This window comes from Salvia miltiorrhiza, chromosome 1 (genome assembly GCF_028751815.1).
Source record: "Salvia miltiorrhiza cultivar Shanhuang (shh) chromosome 1, IMPLAD_Smil_shh, whole genome shotgun sequence".
NCBI lineage: Eukaryota > Viridiplantae > Streptophyta > Magnoliopsida > Lamiales > Lamiaceae > Salvia > Salvia miltiorrhiza.
In genome coordinates, this window is record NC_080387.1 from 46962143 (window position 1) to 46983285 (window position 21143).

General features: G+C 34.1%; 2 protein-coding genes and 1 long non-coding RNA gene across 3 annotated transcripts; all 3 read left to right on the forward strand.

Annotated features, from left to right (window-relative positions):
- The first annotated feature begins 7990 nt into the window (after positions 1-7990).
- LOC130987472 (auxin-binding protein ABP20-like) lies at positions 7991-9008 on the forward strand. Its single transcript, XM_057911009.1, has one exon. It carries the CDS (start codon positions 8233-8235, stop codon positions 8854-8856), a length of 624 nt encoding a protein of 207 aa, XP_057766992.1. The 5' UTR covers positions 7991-8232; the 3' UTR covers positions 8857-9008.
- Positions 9009-15872: 6864 nt separating this feature from the next.
- LOC130987497 (uncharacterized) lies at positions 15873-17410 on the forward strand. The gene is made up of 3 exons (XR_009089777.1): positions 15873-16247; positions 16366-16419; positions 17109-17410. It is a non-coding gene; the product is annotated as an uncharacterized LOC130987497 (long non-coding RNA).
- A 1351-nt stretch (positions 17411-18761) lies between these two features.
- On the forward strand, positions 18762-20879 carry LOC130987482 (uncharacterized). The gene is made up of 4 exons (XM_057911017.1): positions 18762-19651; positions 19736-19835; positions 19921-20633; positions 20741-20879. Exons 1-3 carry the CDS (start codon positions 18999-19001, stop codon positions 20629-20631), a joined length of 1464 nt encoding a protein of 487 aa, XP_057767000.1. The 5' UTR covers positions 18762-18998; the 3' UTR covers positions 20632-20633; positions 20741-20879.
- The last annotated feature ends 264 nt before the right edge of the window (positions 20880-21143 follow it).

The following is a 21143-nucleotide window of genomic DNA, read 5'->3' on the forward strand; positions in this document are numbered from 1 at the left end:
ATACAAAAACATTAAAATCAAATATATATTGAAATACAAGTGAAAATTTAAACATTTATTATTACTAATCTAAGATTCTTAGTAAGAAACTTATAATTATAACTTAAGAATGTTAATTTGATTAGTGATTCACTCATCAATCATCACCAATCCAAGATTATTACTAAGAATTCAAGATTCTTAGTAAGAATCTTATAATTATAACTTAAGAATGCTAATTTGATTAGTGATTCACTCATCAATCATCACTAATCCAAGATTATTACTAAGAATTCAAGATTCTTAGTAAGAATCTTATAATTATAACTTAAGAATGCTAATTTGATTAGTGATTCACTCATCAATCATCACTAATCCAAGATTATTACTAAGAATTCAAGATTCTTAGTAAGAATCTTATAATTATAACTTAAGAATGCTAATTTGATCAGTGATTCACTCATCAATCATCACTAATCCAAGATTATTACTAAGAATTCAAGATTCTTAGTAAGAATCTTATAATTATAACTTAAGAATGCTAATTTGATCAGTGATTCACTCATCAATCATCACTAATCCAAGATTATTACTAAGAATTCAAGATTCTTAGTAAGAATCTTATAATTATAACTTAAGAATGCTAATTTGATTAGTGATTCACTCATCAATCATCACTAATCCAAGATTATTACTAAGAATTCAAGATTATTAGTAAGAATCTTATAATTATAACTTAAGAATGCTAATTTGATTAGTGATTCACTCATCAATCATCACTAATCCAAGATTATTACTAAGAATTCAAGATTCTTAGTAAGAATCTTATAATTATAACTTAAGAATGCTAATTTGATTAGTGATTCACTCATCAATCATCACTAATCCAAGATTATTACTAAGAATTCAAGATTCTTAGTAAGAATCTTATAATTATAACTTAAGAATGCTAATTTGATTAGTGATTCACTCATCAATCATCACTAATCCAAGATTATTACTAAGAATTCAAGATTCTTAGTAAGAATCTTATAATTATAACTTAAGAATGCTAATTTGATTAGTGATTCACTCATCAATCAACACTAAGGTTATGAATGGTGTATAAACTAGATTGATAAAAAAAAAATCAAAAATTAATAATAAATTAATTAATAAATATTTTTCCGACATAAAAATAAGAACGGAAACGAGCCCAATCCGTAATTAACAACATTTTTTGTATATCATCTCGACATATTCTAAGGTTATGAATATATATGATATTGTATATTGAAGTAGACTTTAAATGAATTAATAGATACTATATATATATCAATAATACGAGTGTTCTGTACTGGTGACCATTCGAAAAGAACTTCAAGGTTAAGCGTGCTTGACTTAGAGCACAACTAAGATGGGTGACCGACTGAGAAGTTCGTCTAAATTATGCAATACTGTATAAATACCGAAATAAATTGTGGATATACAATAAAATAAATAAATAAACAAAATAAATAAATAAAATAAATAAATAAAATAAAAAAAATAAATTAAAAAATATTACCGAGGGCAAATGCCGTCGGTAATGCCGTCGGTAATTACCGACGGCATTTTGCCCTCGGTAATACCTTGAACAACTCCGGCGTGTGCGCCACCACCGTCCGGTGGAAATTACCGACGGTGATCTCGCCGCCGCTAATTACCGACGGCATTTGCCGTCGGTAATTTTCCGGCAACTCTCCGCCGTTCAACGGCGGTATTTAACGGCGGAAATGCCGGCGGCGGCCGATCGCCGTCGGTAATGGCATTACCGACGAGCCGGTTAGCGACGGCGACGCCGCCGGTAACCTTTATCACCGGCGGCCGTGTCTTATTACCGACGGTAAAATGCCGTCGGTAATCGTGCGTTTTTTTGTAGTGTTCTTAGGGTTTAATTGTTATTTTTTATTTTAAATTTTAAATTGGAGTTATAAAGATATAATAGTATATTTAATGTTATTTTTATTATTAATTTTAGTGGAGGCTAAGTTTAAAATTACCCAAAAATAATACCCTAGCTAAAGTAGATAAGGTTTGGGCCCTTATACACGAACCCACAGATTGGGCGCTGAATTTGATGGGTTAGGCCTTATTTTAAAAGCTTATGAGAAAAAGATCCTCTTGGGTCACATTCTCACAAGAAATTCACAAGAGAGGGGAAAAAAAAAACAGTCTTTATCAAAAAGGTTGTATTCACGGAAAGGTTAGTGTTCTTAAATTCGAATTTTACCAATAATTTTGAAGTTGAGCGTGTCAACATTTGACTTTTTCAAATGTAATTTACCTCTCACATGTGGCTCATACTTGAGAACTGAGATGCGAAGAGGCAATCAAACATCAAGTGTGAGCCAATTTTGGGGCTTCCCGAGAATAGAACGTAAGACGAAGGTTCAACATCGAATAAAATATTCTCTTCGTCTCATTAAAAATTGCGAATTGCTTTATTGCACGTAAAATAAGGATAAAATATAAAGTGATTAAAAGTAATAGGGCTTACATTTAAACTTTATCGTTTACAGAACAAGCCACTTATAGTGGGACAACCAAAGTGGAATACAAACCACTTTTAATGGGATGAGGAAAGTACTTTGTTTGATTAAGTTTTCTTTAGTAGGAATCCTATTTTGGAGAAGTTTTCAGCAAAAAACAGACAACTTAACTAGAATTGACTTCTACCACACCTTTGGTAAAAGTGAAGCTGAAGCAGCAAACGGATCAACAGAGGTGAGAGAGTCGTACAATGAACGGGTTGAAAATAGTCCATCCGTAGAGCATTTCCACCTCGAGGAATCAACCATATTTGTCGAAACTTTATACCTGCAAATACAGTTCCAAAAGCCCAGAAACTCAAGCAGTTTATTAGTATTAAAAATTCGTCTCCAACTAAAGGACCAAGACCAAGAATTAATCATCAATAATCAACCCTCACATCTTTAACTAACCGAGATTTTTAAGAAGATAAATGATAGATAGAAGGAAATTTATCTTTGAAACAAACACCCTCATTTCCTAACACAAAAAATAGATTATTGAAAAAGATGTCACCTTCATCACCATGAATTAAATCAATCAAATCACGTCACCAAAGAGTTTTTTTTTTTTTTTGTAACAATTAAGATTACTCGTATCTAGATTTAAGAAATTTCACCAAAAAGACTCATTCTCTCTCGACCATCGCTATACTCATTTACATATAAGAATCGAATTAAAAAAATTTGCATTTCTAATTAACTCCAATATCCCCCAAGCTTTTAGCTTCTCATAAAAAGTTTTCTTTGAAATTTGGATATTTGATTAATCACATAAGGAAGAGCTCTGGAAAAAGATAGATAGTAAAATAGCAATATAGAAAATACCAAATTGAAGAGAATAGTCCGACCTCAATTCTCTCTCCCACTCAGAAAGTTTACCTCCAAGCAACTCAGAAAGTTTTCTCTGAAATCGTTAAAAAAGTGGTTGTTATCACCTTTTGAAAGAGATTCATATTGATTTTTGCCTTTCAATAACGATGATTAATCTTGAACTAAACGATATCCTCAATGACTTTTATGTCGATTAATTTGTCGAAATGAGATAATTGGCAGTGAACCTTCCTCGTCTACTTTAAATAGAGCCCACACTATAAATCATAAGCCAATTCTAACAAACTAGCAATTATTATTATTATTATTATTATTATTATTATTATTATTATTATTATTATTATTATTATTATTATTATTATTATTATTATTATTATTATTATTATTATTATTATTATTATTATTATTATTATTATTATTATTATTATTATTATTATTATTATTATTATTATTATTATTAAGAAGTAAATAAACAAATTTAAAGACTGGATCACGGTGAATTGAAACCCATGATCTCTGCTTAACCACGTTACTACTAAGCCAACAAACTAGCATTTTTTTTTGATAGATTAACAGTATTAAATAAAGAAATTTATAGGTTGCACCACGGTGGACTCGAATCCAAGACCTTTGGCCTTAAACATTAACCATTTTATCGCTAGGCCAACACACACACACAAACTAGCAATTTTTAGTTTCATGTGTGTTTGGTTTGAGATATAAAGAAAAGATAAACTCTATTTATCACCTTATATCTTGTTTACTTTGACATATTCCTTTCGTCCACGAAAATTATGCCACAATTTTTTTTCCGTCTGTCCGCAAAAAATATGCCACATCAATTTTTAGTAGCAGGATCCATACCACTCCACTCACATTTAAAGTGAGACATTTATTCCACTATCAACTCCACTTACATTTTAAAACTCATCATGCCAAAAGCAAAGTGGTGTATTTATCATAGACGGATGAAGTAATAAAAATTTGAGCAAGCGGATAAAATTTTAGGCAAGCTATAATTTTATACCTAAGAGAGGATGTTGTGATTTTATACTATATCACTTTATAGAGAGTGAATAAATATATCATCATTCAAAACAAATAAGATACAAAAAATGTGGTTCCCATTCAAATGATAAATTTATATATACCTAGTTATATTTAGGGGTGTTAATTGAACTAAAATTTTGATTAACCGTAGTTAAAATTGGCCGAAATCCGTAATCGTAACTGAAATCAACGGATCGATTATCGGTTAAATCGATTAACTGAATTCCAACCAAAGCTAAAATTGATAATCGAATCAAATTCGTAAATTTCAGTTATCGGTTAATCGATTAATCAAAAATTTGATTTGATCACGGTTAAAATAAAAAAATCAAAACCATTTTACCACCCCAAATTATATTACTATCTTTCTATTTAAAAGGATAAAAAGTGAAGACACCCATGTATAAAGCTTCCATTAATAGTATATATACTTTATATGTATATACATACATCAACATTTTTTTAAAAATTTTTGTATACGATTCATCTGAAATGCCCTAGAAGATAGGGAAGCAATAAGCTCCACACATTGCCCTTTATGATTAACCTTACCACGACAAAATCTCATGACTTGCAGAGATCAAATGTCTGTATTATACAAACGCTCACTTTTTAAATTCTCATGTCATCATTTTTATGTCGTGGACCACCCTCACATGCTCATATTCTTTTCTTTCCACCCCTTCAAATACGTTTAGAGGATAAAAAGTTGAAGTAAAAGTACCAATCGGATTAATTTATATCATATATATACAGTGACGTAGCCAGACTTTTTAGTTAGGGGGGGCCAAATACTCTCTTCGTAACCAGCTAAATTTATTTTAATTTTCTAATATGGAATAAATATAAGTAAAAAACATCTAATCACTTATTCATTTTTATTACCAATTACACTTATTTTGATGGAAAAACAGAGAAAAAATATATTTTCATCCATTTTCCATCATTTTCACATATTTACTATGATGGAAAATTTTCTCTGGCCAGTGTGCAATATTTTATCGGGCATCCCCTTTTCACTCATTTTCTCTCCAATATTGGATACTATTATCCTAAGTATGGGTGTGAAAATATTTTTCAACATTTTATCATCTTTTCATCTCTAGCAAAACATATGATAAAAAAAAGGAGAAAAATATTTTCTCACCTTTTCGTATCTATCATTTTCCAATATTTTTTTTTCAACTGAAGTAAACGCACCCTTAAAACACTAGTTTTACAATCGTTCAATAGCTTATCTCCTTTATGTAGAGAAAAATTGGGATTATTACTAAAATAAGAATATTTATGTATTTATTTAATATTAAATATAAAATTACTAAAATACCCCTAGTGTTTTTGAAATTTCTAGGGGGGCCCAGTGCCCCCACTGCCCCCCCTCTAGCTACGTCAATGTATATATATATATATATATATATATATATATATATATATATAGGGAGAGGTTCAAGAAAGAACCATAAATAAAAGAAGACCGGGGAACCATTTTCAGCCATTCGATCATCAAGATCTACGGTGGATGCATCATCTTGTTGGATGAATGCAGATCCTGGGTTCGAATCCTGAAGGGAGCATTTTATTTTTATTTTTTTAGTGCATTAATTTTAACAGCGAATGCATTAATTTTTACAGTGGATGCATTAGATTTGATGGTTCTCCCGTTCTCGCAAATAATGTAGTTCTCTCTAGAACCACATGCACCCTATATATATATTTACTCCGTTCATCAATTTTTGATCCGTTTTACCATTTTAGTTCGTTCCCCAATTATTGACTCATTTCATTTTAAATAAGTTTTTCATTTCACTCACAATATATTCCACCAAATTCTTAAAACCCGTGTTATTATACGGCAAAAAATGATGAACGGAGTAAATAAAATTGTATATTCATTCCTTCTGGAAATTGATGCATCAGATGAAAATTCTGTCTCCTCCACGCTGCCCAACAATTTGATCGATTAGGGGTGTAATGTCGTGAATGTATTGTATTAATTGTTCATAATAAAAATTGTATATACATTGCATTTTGTGTGTATGAGGAGAAAGTCGCGGTCATGGGTATGGAATTTAATTTACAAAACAAAAGGAGGTGTTAAAGCATGTATAATTGCAAATCTAAACTTAATTTACTTCTAGAATTGTTATTAATTAGTGGACAATTTGATTATTGTGATATACGTAAATTTTAGTCTAATATGCGGAACACTTAATACGAACAAAACAGTTAGGATCAGTTGTTTTCTTTGTTATCTTCTACTTGCAAGGTATCAGTATATCACCAACACTTGCTAGAATTGTTTATCCTAATTAATTAACTCGCATACTTCACTCATGATTTTAAGAAATTCTTTATATAGTGCATATTTTTTGTTTGTGCGTATACCATCGATCGATTTCATTTCATTAATATATAACAATTGAGACACTCGCGCGACAACTCGATAATATATAGTATGTCTAAACATCAACGACATACACTTGAATATTTACTGTATCATTAAGATATATATATATATAGGGGCGCGCTCCAATGAGACCCCCTATTTTTCGTGTAACATGAGTACAATGAATAAGACATATACTACTAATGAACAAAACATATATCTAATAAACAAGATGTATATACTGATAAAAAATAAAATTTAAAAAATTCGTAATGAATAAGACATATATACTGATGAACAGAGCCGTATATACTGATGAACAATGCAGTATATACTGATGAATAACAAAATTAAAAATATTCTGCTCCCTCTAGGATTCGAACCCTGCAAAAAAAAAAATCACCCTCCAGATACAATATCAGCCATAGTATTGATAAAATAAACGCACAAAATCGTGCCCTAGATCTCACTAAAATTAGGGGGTCTCATTGGAGCGGCCCCCTATATATATATATATATGGTTGAGTTCAACAGAGAATTATCTTTTTATTCATCATGAACAAATCTATATATTTTACGAACAGATCAACATAACTAATGAACAGACGTATTTAGTAAAAATATAGAAAAACTCGCCACCAGCAGGATTCGAACCCGGGTCAAATTGTTGTTCATGCGGTACATTCATCTGTTCATTAAAATTATAGATCTGTTCGTTTTTATTTTACGAATTCTCTATTCTCCACAATATTTAGCTTCTCTGTTGAACCCTTCTCTATATATATATATATATATATATAATTTATCTCAACGGTAAGGTCACGTTATTTTTGAAAGAGAAATAATGAAATAAGAGATGACATTGATTTTATTCCGAACCATAATCCGAGATACAAAACGCATATATAATTCCAAATTATTTAGCTACCCAGATTAATTTATAAGGCTTACCAAACATACGCTATTTAATTCATATATCTTTCGTTCCATATTACTTATTAGAAGATATATATTATGTACACACTCCAATTATAACATTGGATATATAATTTGAAGAGCTATATATCTGGAAGCTAGCTAGTAGCGCGCGGTAATTGATTAGCTAGCGCATGAATGTGATGAAGAAAAATCTAGAATCTTTGAATTTTACATGGGCATAAAGTTCCTCATGTTTGGATCATACAACAGCAAAAGAGGGTTTTTGTTTTGTTGTGAAGAAAAGATCGAAGCAATATCACATGCATCACAGCCCATACCTCGTCTTCTTTTGCATGGTAAAATATCTCGTCTCTCTCTCTCTCTCTCTCTCATCCAATAGGAATATAGGATTATCCCCACGATATCCATCCTCACACATTCTATCTATCTAAACCCTATAAACACTCCCACACTCCCACCAAAACTTACCATAAAAAACTAAGAAGAAAATCCAGAATGCAGCTCACCATCCTCTCCCTCCTCCTCCTGGCCGCCGCCACGGACGCCCTCGTGCAGGACTTCTGCGTGGCGGACCTCTCCCTCCCGGCCACCCCCTCCGGCTACCCCTGCAAGAAGAAAGTCACCGAGAAGGACTTCGCCTACAGCGGGCTGGCCGCCCCCGGCAACACCACCAACATCATCGGCGCCGCCGTGGGCCCCGCCTTCGACGCGCAGTTCCCCGGCGTGAACGGGCTGGGCATATCGATCGCGCGGCTGGACCTGGCCGTGGGCGGCGTGATCCCCATGCACACCCACCCGGCCGGCTCGGAGATCCTGGTGGTGATCGAGGGCACCATCTGCGCCGGATTCATCTCCTCCTTCGCCAACACCGTGTACCTGAAAACCCTAAACAAGGGCGACATCATGGTGTTCCCGCAGGGGTTGCTCCACTTCCAGTTCAACTCCGGCAAGGGGCCCGCCCTCGCCTACGTGAGCTTCGGCACCCAGAACCCCGGCCTCCAGATCACTGACTTCGCCCTCTTCAAGAACGATTTACCTACCGAGCTCATCGCCAAGACCACATTCCTCGACGTCGCGCAGATTAAGAAGCTCAAGGCCGTGCTCGGCGGCACCAATTGATTTACTTCTTCCTTAACTTGTTAGGGTTTTCATTGTTCATCGCTTTCGCTCGTCTTTTTCTTCATTTCTTTTCCTTCAATTTGCCTCATTTTTCGTTCTAATCTTGTTTCCTCAGCTGTTATATGTTGATTTCTTCCATGCTTTTCTTCAAACTCCCCCACTACCTATTTTGATTGTTGGAATTCACCGCGGCCTCTATTTTCATAATCAAACTAAATATGCAATAATCACATCTAAAACTCCAGATTTCGCAGTCTGCATTCGAATCTAAAACTATTGATATACGATATAAAATTACCATCAAATTTTGAGACATTTAAGAAAGAAACGGTAATTCTATACATCACATTTAAGAAAGATTGTACACAAGCCTTTCTGTTCCTCTTTACAGCCACAAAAATTAAGGGTGAAAATCATATCTACTGATTTTGAAACACAAAACCTAAAATATACTTGTTTTTTGTAAAGTATATAAATTATACTACTCAGTTTGGACTTTTTTACCCTTGCATCGTACAAGATGTTCGACTACTCGACTCGCAATGGTCGAGCATTAGTACATTTATCACCATTGTTCGATATATTTGAGTCGAGCATGTCGAGCAAAGTATGCAATTTGAGTAATATAGAACACCCAATGAAGATTCAAATCTATTAAATTAGGACACTTTGTTCTTTCAAGCTCAAAATATATAATTTTTTAAAATTTTAATTTTATAATAAATATATAGTATCTTTTTTTTTAATGAGTAAAATCTATTATAAATATTATTATTTACTATTATTGTACATTACTTATATATATATATATATATATATATATATATATATATATATGATGGAACAGAGATTCTGTAGTTACATATATACATAATACCGTTCTCTGTTATCTTTCTCTCCTTTTCTCTCTTCTCTGTATATTTGGGATTGCTGGATAAAGAAGATATTACAACATCATTAACCCAATAATTAGTATAGAAACATTTTCGAAGATAATGTTTCTAGAATTGGTATTTGACATTCTAGTTCTGCTAAAGTCTGTCACAATATCATTCCTACAAAAGAAATAATTGGACAACGAGCAATTTAGTTCAGTGTTATTACTTTCATTTATAAGGATTAGTTTCCAGTCTTTTCAAAAATAATAATAATAATAAAAAAAAACCTTATGGGCTAGCTATATTTTATTTTGATAGGACTTTTAGTCAGCGCCGCGGTGGGCTATATTGAAAACATCTAACTAATAATTTCTCACCCCAGAAAGAATTAGGCGAAAGCTTTCTACAAATTCTTACCAACAATTAGGAATTACTGAACAAGCAATCGTAAATTAAAAGAAAATCAGAAACCGAATCTTATTTATTTCGGTTCAGTTGTTTAACGCTATTGGGCTAGGCCGATCTTCAGGCCCAAATTATCAGATGATAAGAAATCTTTATTCGGCCCGGCTCAATACTTACTGGGCCGGGCCCTATTATTATTGTCTAATTCTTTTTCCTGTCTAACAATACAGTTGATTTTTGAAAAATTCAATCCATTATCTAAGAATTATAAAAAAAAATAGGGTCAATAGTGTTTTACGTCCCGAACTTTCAGCATTTTCTATAAAATGTCCCGAAATTTTATTTTTTCCTAAAAAGTCCCGAACTTTCAACTTTTTCCATAAAATATCCCGCTATACAAAATTCGATGATAGAAAGGTGACAAAAAATCCCGAAATTTCAACATTTTCCACCAACAGTGGTTCCTAATATGGTTTTTCAACAATGAAGATTTTCAAAATATTTCATCCGCGCGAGATAAGTTATCTTTCTGTCACCAAATTTTGTATAGCATGACATTTTATGGAAAAAGTTGAAAGTTCGGGATTTTTTAGGAAAAAATGAAAGTTCGGCACATTTTATGAAAAATGCTGAAAGTTCGGGACATAAAACACTATTAACCCAAAAAATAATATTCAATTCATCAGCAAGACCTTTATTTAAGGTGATAATTAAAAAATATATTTGCATATGATGACATTTTGTCCTTTATATATTTTGATGCTTGAGAAGACAGAAAATTGTGTTGAATTATACACACATTGTCGGTGGCAGTAGTGTTGTACGTCGCAAGGATTTTCCAAGCAAACAATTAATTATGTGTATTAATTATTTTTATTTCCCAAAGTGGTTGGCTCATTATATTAGGCCCCTCCCAAATGAAGCCCGACCCTTGGAATTCTTGTTTTGAGTTGTGAAAATAGGAAGTCATAATTCTTGTCTGATGTTGTGCGTGGGCATATATGTATGTATATTGATATCAGTAAAATATGTAGGGCAGTCTGCCATTGAAGCATGAAAAAAATAGGTTTTTGGTGAGAGCTGAGTTTTTAAATGGATGTAGTTGTCACTTGTCAGCTTGCCTCGTATGACATTTTTGTCATTTTTGACGTTCACAAAAAATATAGCACTTTCCTTATTAGAACACAGTCTACATATTTTTTCTTATCTTGTATCCTTACAAATACCTTTTAGACCATCCACAGCGAGGCTCTTACATGCAGCTTGAGCCCCGCCCTTCACTCCCCTCTCCTCTGCTATCGCGCCTTGTCCTCGCACCCGGGCCGAAGGCTAATTTATTGGGCACGTGCTATGCACACACCACACTAAAAAAAAATTAAAATGTAATTGATTTGATCAAACACATTTGGACTCAGATTTAGTCCGATCCAACCATATTTAGTTGTTATAATAATTTTTATTATTTTATTTTAATTAATGTAATATTAGATTTTAAAATTGAAAAAGTTATTTTGAATGAAATGAAAATGAAAATTTTAGAGCTCATTGATGTGCAGAGATGACTCTTAAGTAGGGACGACCCAATCAAACGGGTCAGACTTGATTCGTATCGATAAGTCCAAACTCGGGCCCATTGGAGACATACAAGTTCGTGGGATATCCTTTCCAGAAAATTCAGAGCAGTTAGGGTTGAACTTAAGTTCAGAAGCAACCCTAGCCACCATGGGCACATGATAAATAACCCGACTAGGTCACACGACCCATTCAATCATTCATACTCTTATCAACTCATCTTGCACACATACTCTACACGATTCTCTCTTGCTCAATCAATCCGCCTCCACGCTCTCACGTTCTGAAGTTCGGATCCACCCTGACTTGTCAGGCTAACTAGTCCTACCAGCCAGATCGACTACCTCAACCCTAAACTACTATTCAATTAATTTTACGTTTTACTATTATCTTTACGGATTCTAATATTGTTGGACTTACTTGAGCGTCAGAGGCCCTTCCATTGACACACTCACATGTGTTCCTAGAAGGACTATAACGTGTTTGTGGTTTCAGGTTGCTAGTGCTCATTGATCCGGACGTACCTGACATCCTAATTCGTGATTGTTGGATCCATCCCAATTAGTGCCCGCCAATCCAAACGTACCTGACGTCTTAATTCGTGATTGTTGGATCCATCCCAACAAAGACCACACTCTTAGAGTCCCCAAATGGGCTCTATCACTAAGGATGCTCTTATTTACAAAAAAATCATCCTTACTCATTTCAAAAAAATGGTAGGACTCTTTCTCTACTATATAAAAATCACCATTAATTTTATTAAAACTGGTATCCACTAAAAATGTGTGGATGGAGGAAGTAATTTTTTGTAAATGATAAAAAAAATATATATTCTAAAACGAGAACATATTTAATTTAAAAATTTATTCAAATATACAATATAAATCTCAGTAAAGTGAGACCAATATGTGCATTTACGCATTAATTTTTTTATATATATAAATAAAAAGCAAGTGACTATACTGAAGAAATAGGAAAAGTTATAAGTGGTTAGGATATAAATATATAGTGCATGTATTTTTAAAAAGGTTATTGGCGCCTAAATACACTAACTTTGAGGGTAGTTTGGTTTTAAACATGAACTTTGAAAGGTGTAAAAAAGTACATGAACTTTAATAAAAATCTTACGATTACTTTTAGCGATGTTTTATACGATGCCATTTTTTAAAACGTTCGATTAATACACGTCGACATTTCGACTTGCCACGTCAGCTTCAATTTGAGCAAAAATTGAATTTGTGACATCGTATAGGACATCTCTAAAAGATATCATTTAAGAGCATCCACAACAGATCTCTCAAAAGTAATCATAACTTTAAATTTGAGCTAAAATAATAAAAAGTGAGATAAAATGATCATCCAACATATCACCTAAATTAAGTTGGGCCCACAAAAAAATTTACACCCCCTCAAATCTAATCCTAAATTTACACCCCCTTAAATCTAATCCTAAATTTATAAAATAGATAATGAAAAATAGGAGAGCTGTTGTGTGCAAATAATTTAGGAAAGACTTTAGGAGTATTTTTAGGAATAAAATTTTGAGAAATATGCTGTGGATGCTCTAAGACATCTCTAAACCCGTAAATGATAAGATTTTTATGGAGTTCGAATATCTAATTAATATTTAAATTTGTGATAAAATTGCTACAACATTAAAGTTCATGTATTTTTTTTTATGTGTAAAATCAAACTACCCCTTTAGGCGCTAATAACCCTTTTTAAAAAGATATAAACAAATTTACATCTCATGTGTAAAAGATATAAACTCAATAAAATGAAAATTGAGAATATTGATTACGGTATAGAAAAAAGTCAGTGAAGGAAATGAAAGTAGTACAAAAATAAAAGTGATCGCTGTAATTCTCATCAATATCTCAATACCATAGATATGTAAATATTGGTTGCTTGAGACCGTATACGTATAATTTGTTGCATTTATCAGAGTTTGAATTTAGAATATATATCACACTATCGTTATATAAATGTACATGAAATCCACTCGACATTTTTAATTGATTACTCGTGTTAGTATATCGAATCTACCGTTAAACTTGATTGTTAGAATAAATTAATTTATCAACACAAAGTAGAATATTAAAAAGAAGTCAAATTATTAACATGGAATGGAAGTATAAAGAGTTTATTTTAATTGGATGCTTGCTTAAGACAAAAGAAAGTCCTTTAGGCATCTAATCTCAGAAAGCAGTTCAATTCAAACTCTTTGTAATGCTACGTACATACGCAGTTTAAAATTAAGATGTCCTCAATTTTAAATAAATATGTACTATCTGTGTCCTATTATTATTGTCTCACTTATTATTTTAAATTATCTTTTATTATTATCTCACTAATTTACGTATTTTCTTAATTTTATTGTCCAAAATAAATATATACCATCTCTGTACAACACGAGTTCCCACCAAAAAACAAAAACATGAGTTCATGATAAATTGAAGTTATTTTTTTTTAATTTTTTTTAAATACTCCCTTCATCAACGATAAATCCTACTTTATCTCTTCTTTTTTTTATCTCTTCTTTTTTTCATAAAAATGAATCTCATTTTACTTCTGTGAATCATCACAACATATATTTTCTCTTATATTTAATTATATATTTTATTTTTATTTTATTTTTTAACTAATAATATATATTTATTCTATTTTTTATACTAATATTATCTCTATAAATTATATTTTTATTTTATTTATAATAAATTTAATAATTTTATTAAAATTCATGTTTATTTTTAATTTTTAATTTTTTTTTTGTAGATAAATGAAGTAAGAAATGAATGTAGTAAGAACGTCACTTAATTCCAAGCTCGTGAGTCGACTTGTACGTAAGCTCTTAAAAAAATTGATAAATTAATAGGGAAATTAGCATGCGACGTATTAATGTCATTCTAACAACGAGACCGACTTCAAGACATTCTCTTCCCTTGGAATAAACCCATAAACCTAGGCTCCGAATTTCTTGAAAATTCAGGGACAATTTTGAAAACAGTGCCTTCATTCATCAGCTAAGGAATTACTAGTAATTTTAGGAGTGGTAAATATACTACATCCCTTCGTCTATAATATCATTTTCACTTCGTGAACGATATTAATTGTAAGAAAATGATAATAGTGAGTATTATTGTGGGTGAAATTTAAATCTCATTATTATTGTGAGTGGAGTTTGTGGACCATATTATTATAAATGAAAGAGAAAATGATATTGTGGATTGACCAAAATTGTAAAAGTGAAAACGATATCGTGGATAGAAGAAGTAGTAATTTGCAAGATTTTGAAAATCGCCTTTTTCTTCTTCTTTATTATCATTTTTTTTTATGAGTGATGCTATTTGAATCAATTTAATTCAGATCAAATGCAACAAATATTCAATTTTTAAGAAGATACAATTTTTATGGGAACTTTACCTTTATATATATATATATATATATATATATATATATATATATATATATATATATATATAGAGGGTGCGGTTATAGTGAGAACCACAATTATCGTGAGAACATAAGAACCAATAAAATTACTGCATCTGCTATACAAATTAATGCATCCGCTATTAAATTTAATGCATCCGAAAAAAATAATTTTTTTGCTCCCTTCAGGATTCGAACCCAGCACCTGCATCCATCCACCAAGATGATGCATCCACCGTAGATCTTGATGATCGAATGGCTTAAAATGGTTCTCCGTTCTTATTTTATTAGTGGTTCTTATTTGAACATCTCCCTATATATATATATATATATATATTCCGTTTTTGACTTTGCAACTAGGTCCGGATATTTGTAACAATGACATGAGGTAATCTATATATATATAAAAGTAAAATAAATCCGATCCTACGTGGCGTTGTATAATCACTTCATTCTAATTTTCCTCAATTCTCATTATTCTTATTTTTTTTCCTTTTTTTTTTAATCTCTAATCAATATCCACCCCTAACCAAACTTCACCCATTAAAATATTCACAATTATTTTATACATATATATCGAATGCATAATATATAATAACAATAGTCAACAGATAAATATCATTGGACAAGTGTAGTACTCCAGGCAACTACTCATAAGAACATACGAGTCCCATGACTTACACTACAAAAAAGCGCGTATTTACCGGCGAAAACTACTGGCGGCGATTTTGCCGTCGGTAGATAACGGCGGCAAGGCGGCGGCATTGCAGGCGACCCGAAATTTCGAAATTACCGGCCAGTTACCGACGGCAAACTCGCCGCCGGTATGTAACGGCGGCGTCGCCGTCGTTAATGTTAAAATACGCATTATTTAATTAAATTTATAGACTTAGCGGCGGCAAAATCCCCGCCGCTATATAGCGGCGGCATTTGCCGTCGGTAACCTTTAAAATATAGGGCAGCGGGTTTGCCCATTTTTTCAGTATCTGCGCCGCAACCAACCCCCCCACGCGAACAGAAACTACCCCCCCAGCCCCTCCCCTGCTGCTGCTGCTCTTCCTTCGCCGCCGCCTCCGCCGCCGCCGACCGCCGCCGACCCAGCAGGTATCTCTCTCTCTCTCTCTCTCTCTCTCTCTAGATCTATATATATATATATATATATCTAATTAATTTTAATTATATATATATAATTATATAATTTCACTTATATTATTTATTGTAGTTCGACGACCTCGTTTCACCGCCTTCTTCACGACACCCACCGGAAACCACCACCGTACGCTCTCTAATTTATTTATTTAATTATTTAATTATGAATTTATTTATGTATTTAATTATATATTAATTAAATAGATTTAATTATTTGTTATATATAGTTAATTAATTTATAATAGATTTTGTTTATAATTAAATTATATGAAGCATGATTAATTTTAAATTATATTAATCCATTTAATATATGATGTTGTTAGTTAAATTTTAAATTATGAAGCATGATTAATTTTAAATTATATTAATTTTAATCAATTAGTTTAAGTAATTGTTTGTTAGAATAATTTATATATGTTGGATAATTTTGTTAAATTCAATGTTATGTGCTATGTGTTTATGAAATGTTATATTATTATATATATATATATATATTGTGGGATAGATTTAATCAATTTCTTAAGGATCTTCTCCCTTTGGGATAGAAATTGATTATTTCTTAAGGATCTTCTCCCTACAAATGATTGTTTTTAATTTAATTACCATGATTTTTATTGCTTTTATTTGTATTGTATTATTGCTTCGACATTGGGGGGTCGGGTAGACCTAGTATAGGCTTAGTAAATTAGGACCACTATGGTCACTATAGTTGCTGGTAGAGTCGAGCACTTGGTAGTTAGGATAGTGGGGTTATGCTGTCGAAATTTTGTTAGATTTCAAGTAATTTATTATGTTTTATTTGTTTTTTTCAATTAGAATTTGCAAGAATGAGTGATAATCGTACGTGGATGTACGCGAGATACAATGATCGTACCGCATTTGAAACGGGGCTTGAGTTTTTCCTTGAGTGGGCGTTCAATCAAACGGCGTACACAGATGGACAAGGTAACATTAGGTGCCCGTGTAAGAAGTGCAAGAATCAAGCGTATTTAGATGTACCTACGGTCAGAGAACATGTTAGTAGGCGTGGATTTGTCCTGAATTACAAAGTTTGGGTTTGTCACGGGGAAGCACCGCTGTCTATGCCGAGAGAACATGCTATAATGAATGAGGATGATGGATTATATAATAACTACGAAAGGATGGTGCATGACCATGCTGGACCTAGTAATTATCAAGATCCTCCAAATCTGGAGCAGCCGCCCAATAATGACGCTCAACAGATTTATAATATGTTGGATGCAGCGGATACTCCATTGTACGCAGGATGTGACACGTACTCACAATTAAGTTGGATGACTCAATTCATGAGCATAAAGACTGAAAGCCACATGTCAGAGAGGACTTACAATCAGATGTCTTCGATGATGAAAGCTGCTTTACCAGAGGGTAACAACTGTCCAGAAGACTTCTATAGTACGAAAAGAAATCTACGTGGTTTGGGTTTGCCAGTAGAGAAGATCGATTGCTGTGTTAATAACTGCATGTTGTATTGGGGGGAAACTAGTGAGCTACATAGTTGTATGTTCTGTGACCAATCACGATATAAGGACAGCTTGCGTGCATCTGGGAGTCGCAGAAAGAAACAAGTGCCCGCTAAACAGATGCACTATTTTCCCTTGACGCCCCGATTGCAGAGATTGTTTGCATCTCCTGCAACTGCTGAACATATGCGGTGGCATGCGACCTCCACAGACGATGGGATAATGCGCCACCCGGCCGACTCTCCGGCATGGAAACATTTGAATTCAGTCTTTCCTGGATTCGCCGATGAGATTAGAAATGTGAGGTTGGGCCTCTCTACAGATGGTTTTGCCCCATTTGCACAATCAGGGCGTCAATATTCTTCTTGGCCAGTTATTGTCACGCCGTATAACCTGCCTCCGTGGTTGTGCATGAAAGAACAATTCATGTTCCTCACAGTCCTCGTGCCTGGCCCATCAAACCCAAAGATGAAGTTGGACGTATTCTTACAGCCATTGATACACGAGTTAAAATCTCTGTGGGAGGTTGGTGTGAACACTTACGACATATCGTTGAAGCAAAATTTCCAGATGCGAGCAGCTCTGATATGGACTATCAGTGATTTTCCAGCGTACGCTATGTTGTCTGGGTGGGGTACAGCTGGGAAATTGGCATGTCCACATTGCATGGAGAATACAGAAGCATTCACTTTGCCGATGAGTGGAAAACAATCGTGGTTTGATAATCATCGGAAGTTCTTACCTCCTAACCATGTGTTTAGGAGAAACAAAACTTCATTCTTGAGGAATAAGACATGCAATGTTGGTCCACCAGAACAAAGATCAGGAATACAAATCTTGAATCAAATCGAGGGGTTAGGCTTCGTGAAGGTTACCGAAGACTTCGATGGCAGGAACGCTCAACTCGCCAAATATCAAGATGTAGGGTGGAAAAAGAAAAGCATATTTTGGGATCTAAAGATACGGAAAAAGAAAAGATGTGTTTGATAACGTGTTTAATACTGTCCTGAATGTGAAGGGGAAGACAAAAGATACAGAAAAATCTAGAGAAGAATTGAACACCTTCTGCAAGCGGAAAGAGTTGAAGAAAGTGGATGGAACTCGAGGGTATCCGAAAGCATGTTATACGCTTGACAGGGAAGAGAAGAAGATCTTACTCCAATGGATCAAGAGTCTTAAGTTTCCCGATGGGTACGTGTCAAATATTAGTAGATGCGTTGACATGAACGCCCTGAAGATGCACAACATGAAAAGTCACGACTGTCACGTGTTCATGCAAATCCTTCTGCCTGTTGCATTTAAAGAACTTCTTCCTAAGAATGTTTGGGAGGCAATTACAGAGTTAAGTTTCTTCTTCAGAGAATTAACATCCCGCAACGTGGCCATATATGACATGAGAATACTGAGTGAGAAGATAGCTGTTACTCTTTGCAAACTTGAGCGTATCTTCCCGCCTAGTTTATTTGATTCAATGGAGCACCTACCAGTTCATTTGGCAGATGAGGCACGATTGGCTGGTCCAGTGCAATATCGGTGGATGTATCCTTTTGAAAGATATTTGAGGACATTAAAAAATCATATAAAGAACAAAGCCAAGGTTGAGGCGTCCATCGCCAATGCATACTTACATGCAGAAATGTCAACCTTCTCTTCGTTTTACTTTGAAGATCAAATATCTACAAAGTGGACAACTTTGCCTCGCAATATTGAGATGCCCGTTGCTGAAAATGATGATCCTCTTTGTCTCGCCATATTCAAACCTATTGGGCGTTCACTTGGCCGAGGGACGAAGAGATACATGGATGAGCGCGAATGGCATGCTGCACACATGTATATTTTGAGCAATTGTGCAGAGGTTGCAGAGACATATAGCAAGTGAGTATTCTCGTTCAATTTACGTATAAGAAGTGTTCATCATATATAGGTGTTAACATATTTATTTGATTCTTTGTATCCAAGGATCTTCAAGGAGGAAAAACGATATGCAAATCCTTACATGACTGATGCAGAGTTTGAAGTCGCGTTTCACAACGAGTTTATTCTGTGGTTTAACCATTACGTAAGAGACGATAAATTTATGTTAAATATACATTTACTTACTCTAAAATTGGCTAGCAAACTTAAATGATATTTGTGTGAAACAGGTTTGTCGTCCTTGTAACGACGAGTTGAACCCTTATATTAGGTCGCTTGCAGCTGGACCATTAAGGGAGATTGAAACATACTCCGGCTATTTCGTGAATGGCTACAGGTTTCACACAACTGATCATGATAGAGAGAGTGCGACTGTGAACAGTGGCGTTTGCATAAAAGGTTCGGTCTATGGTAGTGATAGAGATGTGCTAGACTTTTATGGGCGTCTGCAAGAGGTTTGCGTGCTGGAGTATCCGGGGTATCCAATTAAGCAGACAGTCTTGTTCAACTGTGAATGGTTTGATTTGTCGGCTCAGGGAACTTCTATTGATACAGACTTCAAGTTAGTTTCACTGAACCACACACGAAGATATAGGAAGTATGATCCCTTTGTTTTGGCGAGTCAAGTAGTTCAAGTGTTTTACTGTCCCTATCCCAGTACGAACCAATCAAAGAAAAATTGGTGGTCAGCATGCAAAGTCAACGCAAGATCTAAGGTTGAAGTGTCTACTGCAGCATCTACATCAACATTAGATCAACCATTTCAAGAAGAAGTGGTTACTATTATGCCTACTCACACAAGTGTAGGCATTGAACAACCACTTCTCCTTCATCCCCTCGGTGGAGTCGTTGAGATTGAAGATGACGATGAAGCAGAAGACGATGATTCCCCGTTGACATCTAACGATAGTGATGATGATAGTAGTGATGCTTATGAATAAATGTAAATGCACATTTTGGTTGAATTTGATTGCAAATTTGTTATGTTTGTTAGTTACTGTTAATGTTACGTTTCGTGAAAGCGTTTGTTAATTTAATTGTATGCAACAGGCATCATGTCTACCTCTCGAGGTTTGTTGGGATTTGGGAGGCAATCTGGCGTTAATGCGCCAGAAGCTACAGCAGATACATCTGATGGGTCTGGGACGCATATTTCTGGGACTCCCGAGACTCCCAATGCTTCTAGTAGTTCACGGGCTAGAAGGCCTAGGGGCCCTACAGCTGCCGCTATCAGAGAGAGAGAGGTTAAGGCACCTGATGGGAGGACGGTATTTCAGAGGCATCCTGAGACTGGGTAAGTACATTAGTTAAAATTACTGTTTCTCGTACACCATGATTAAGTGACAAAATTACTTGTACACAGTGTTTTGTTGGAGCCCACTGGCCTGTCCAAAGCTTGCACGTGCACATTTAAGATGTTTGAAAACACAGGCGGGTACACATGGAAGTTGAC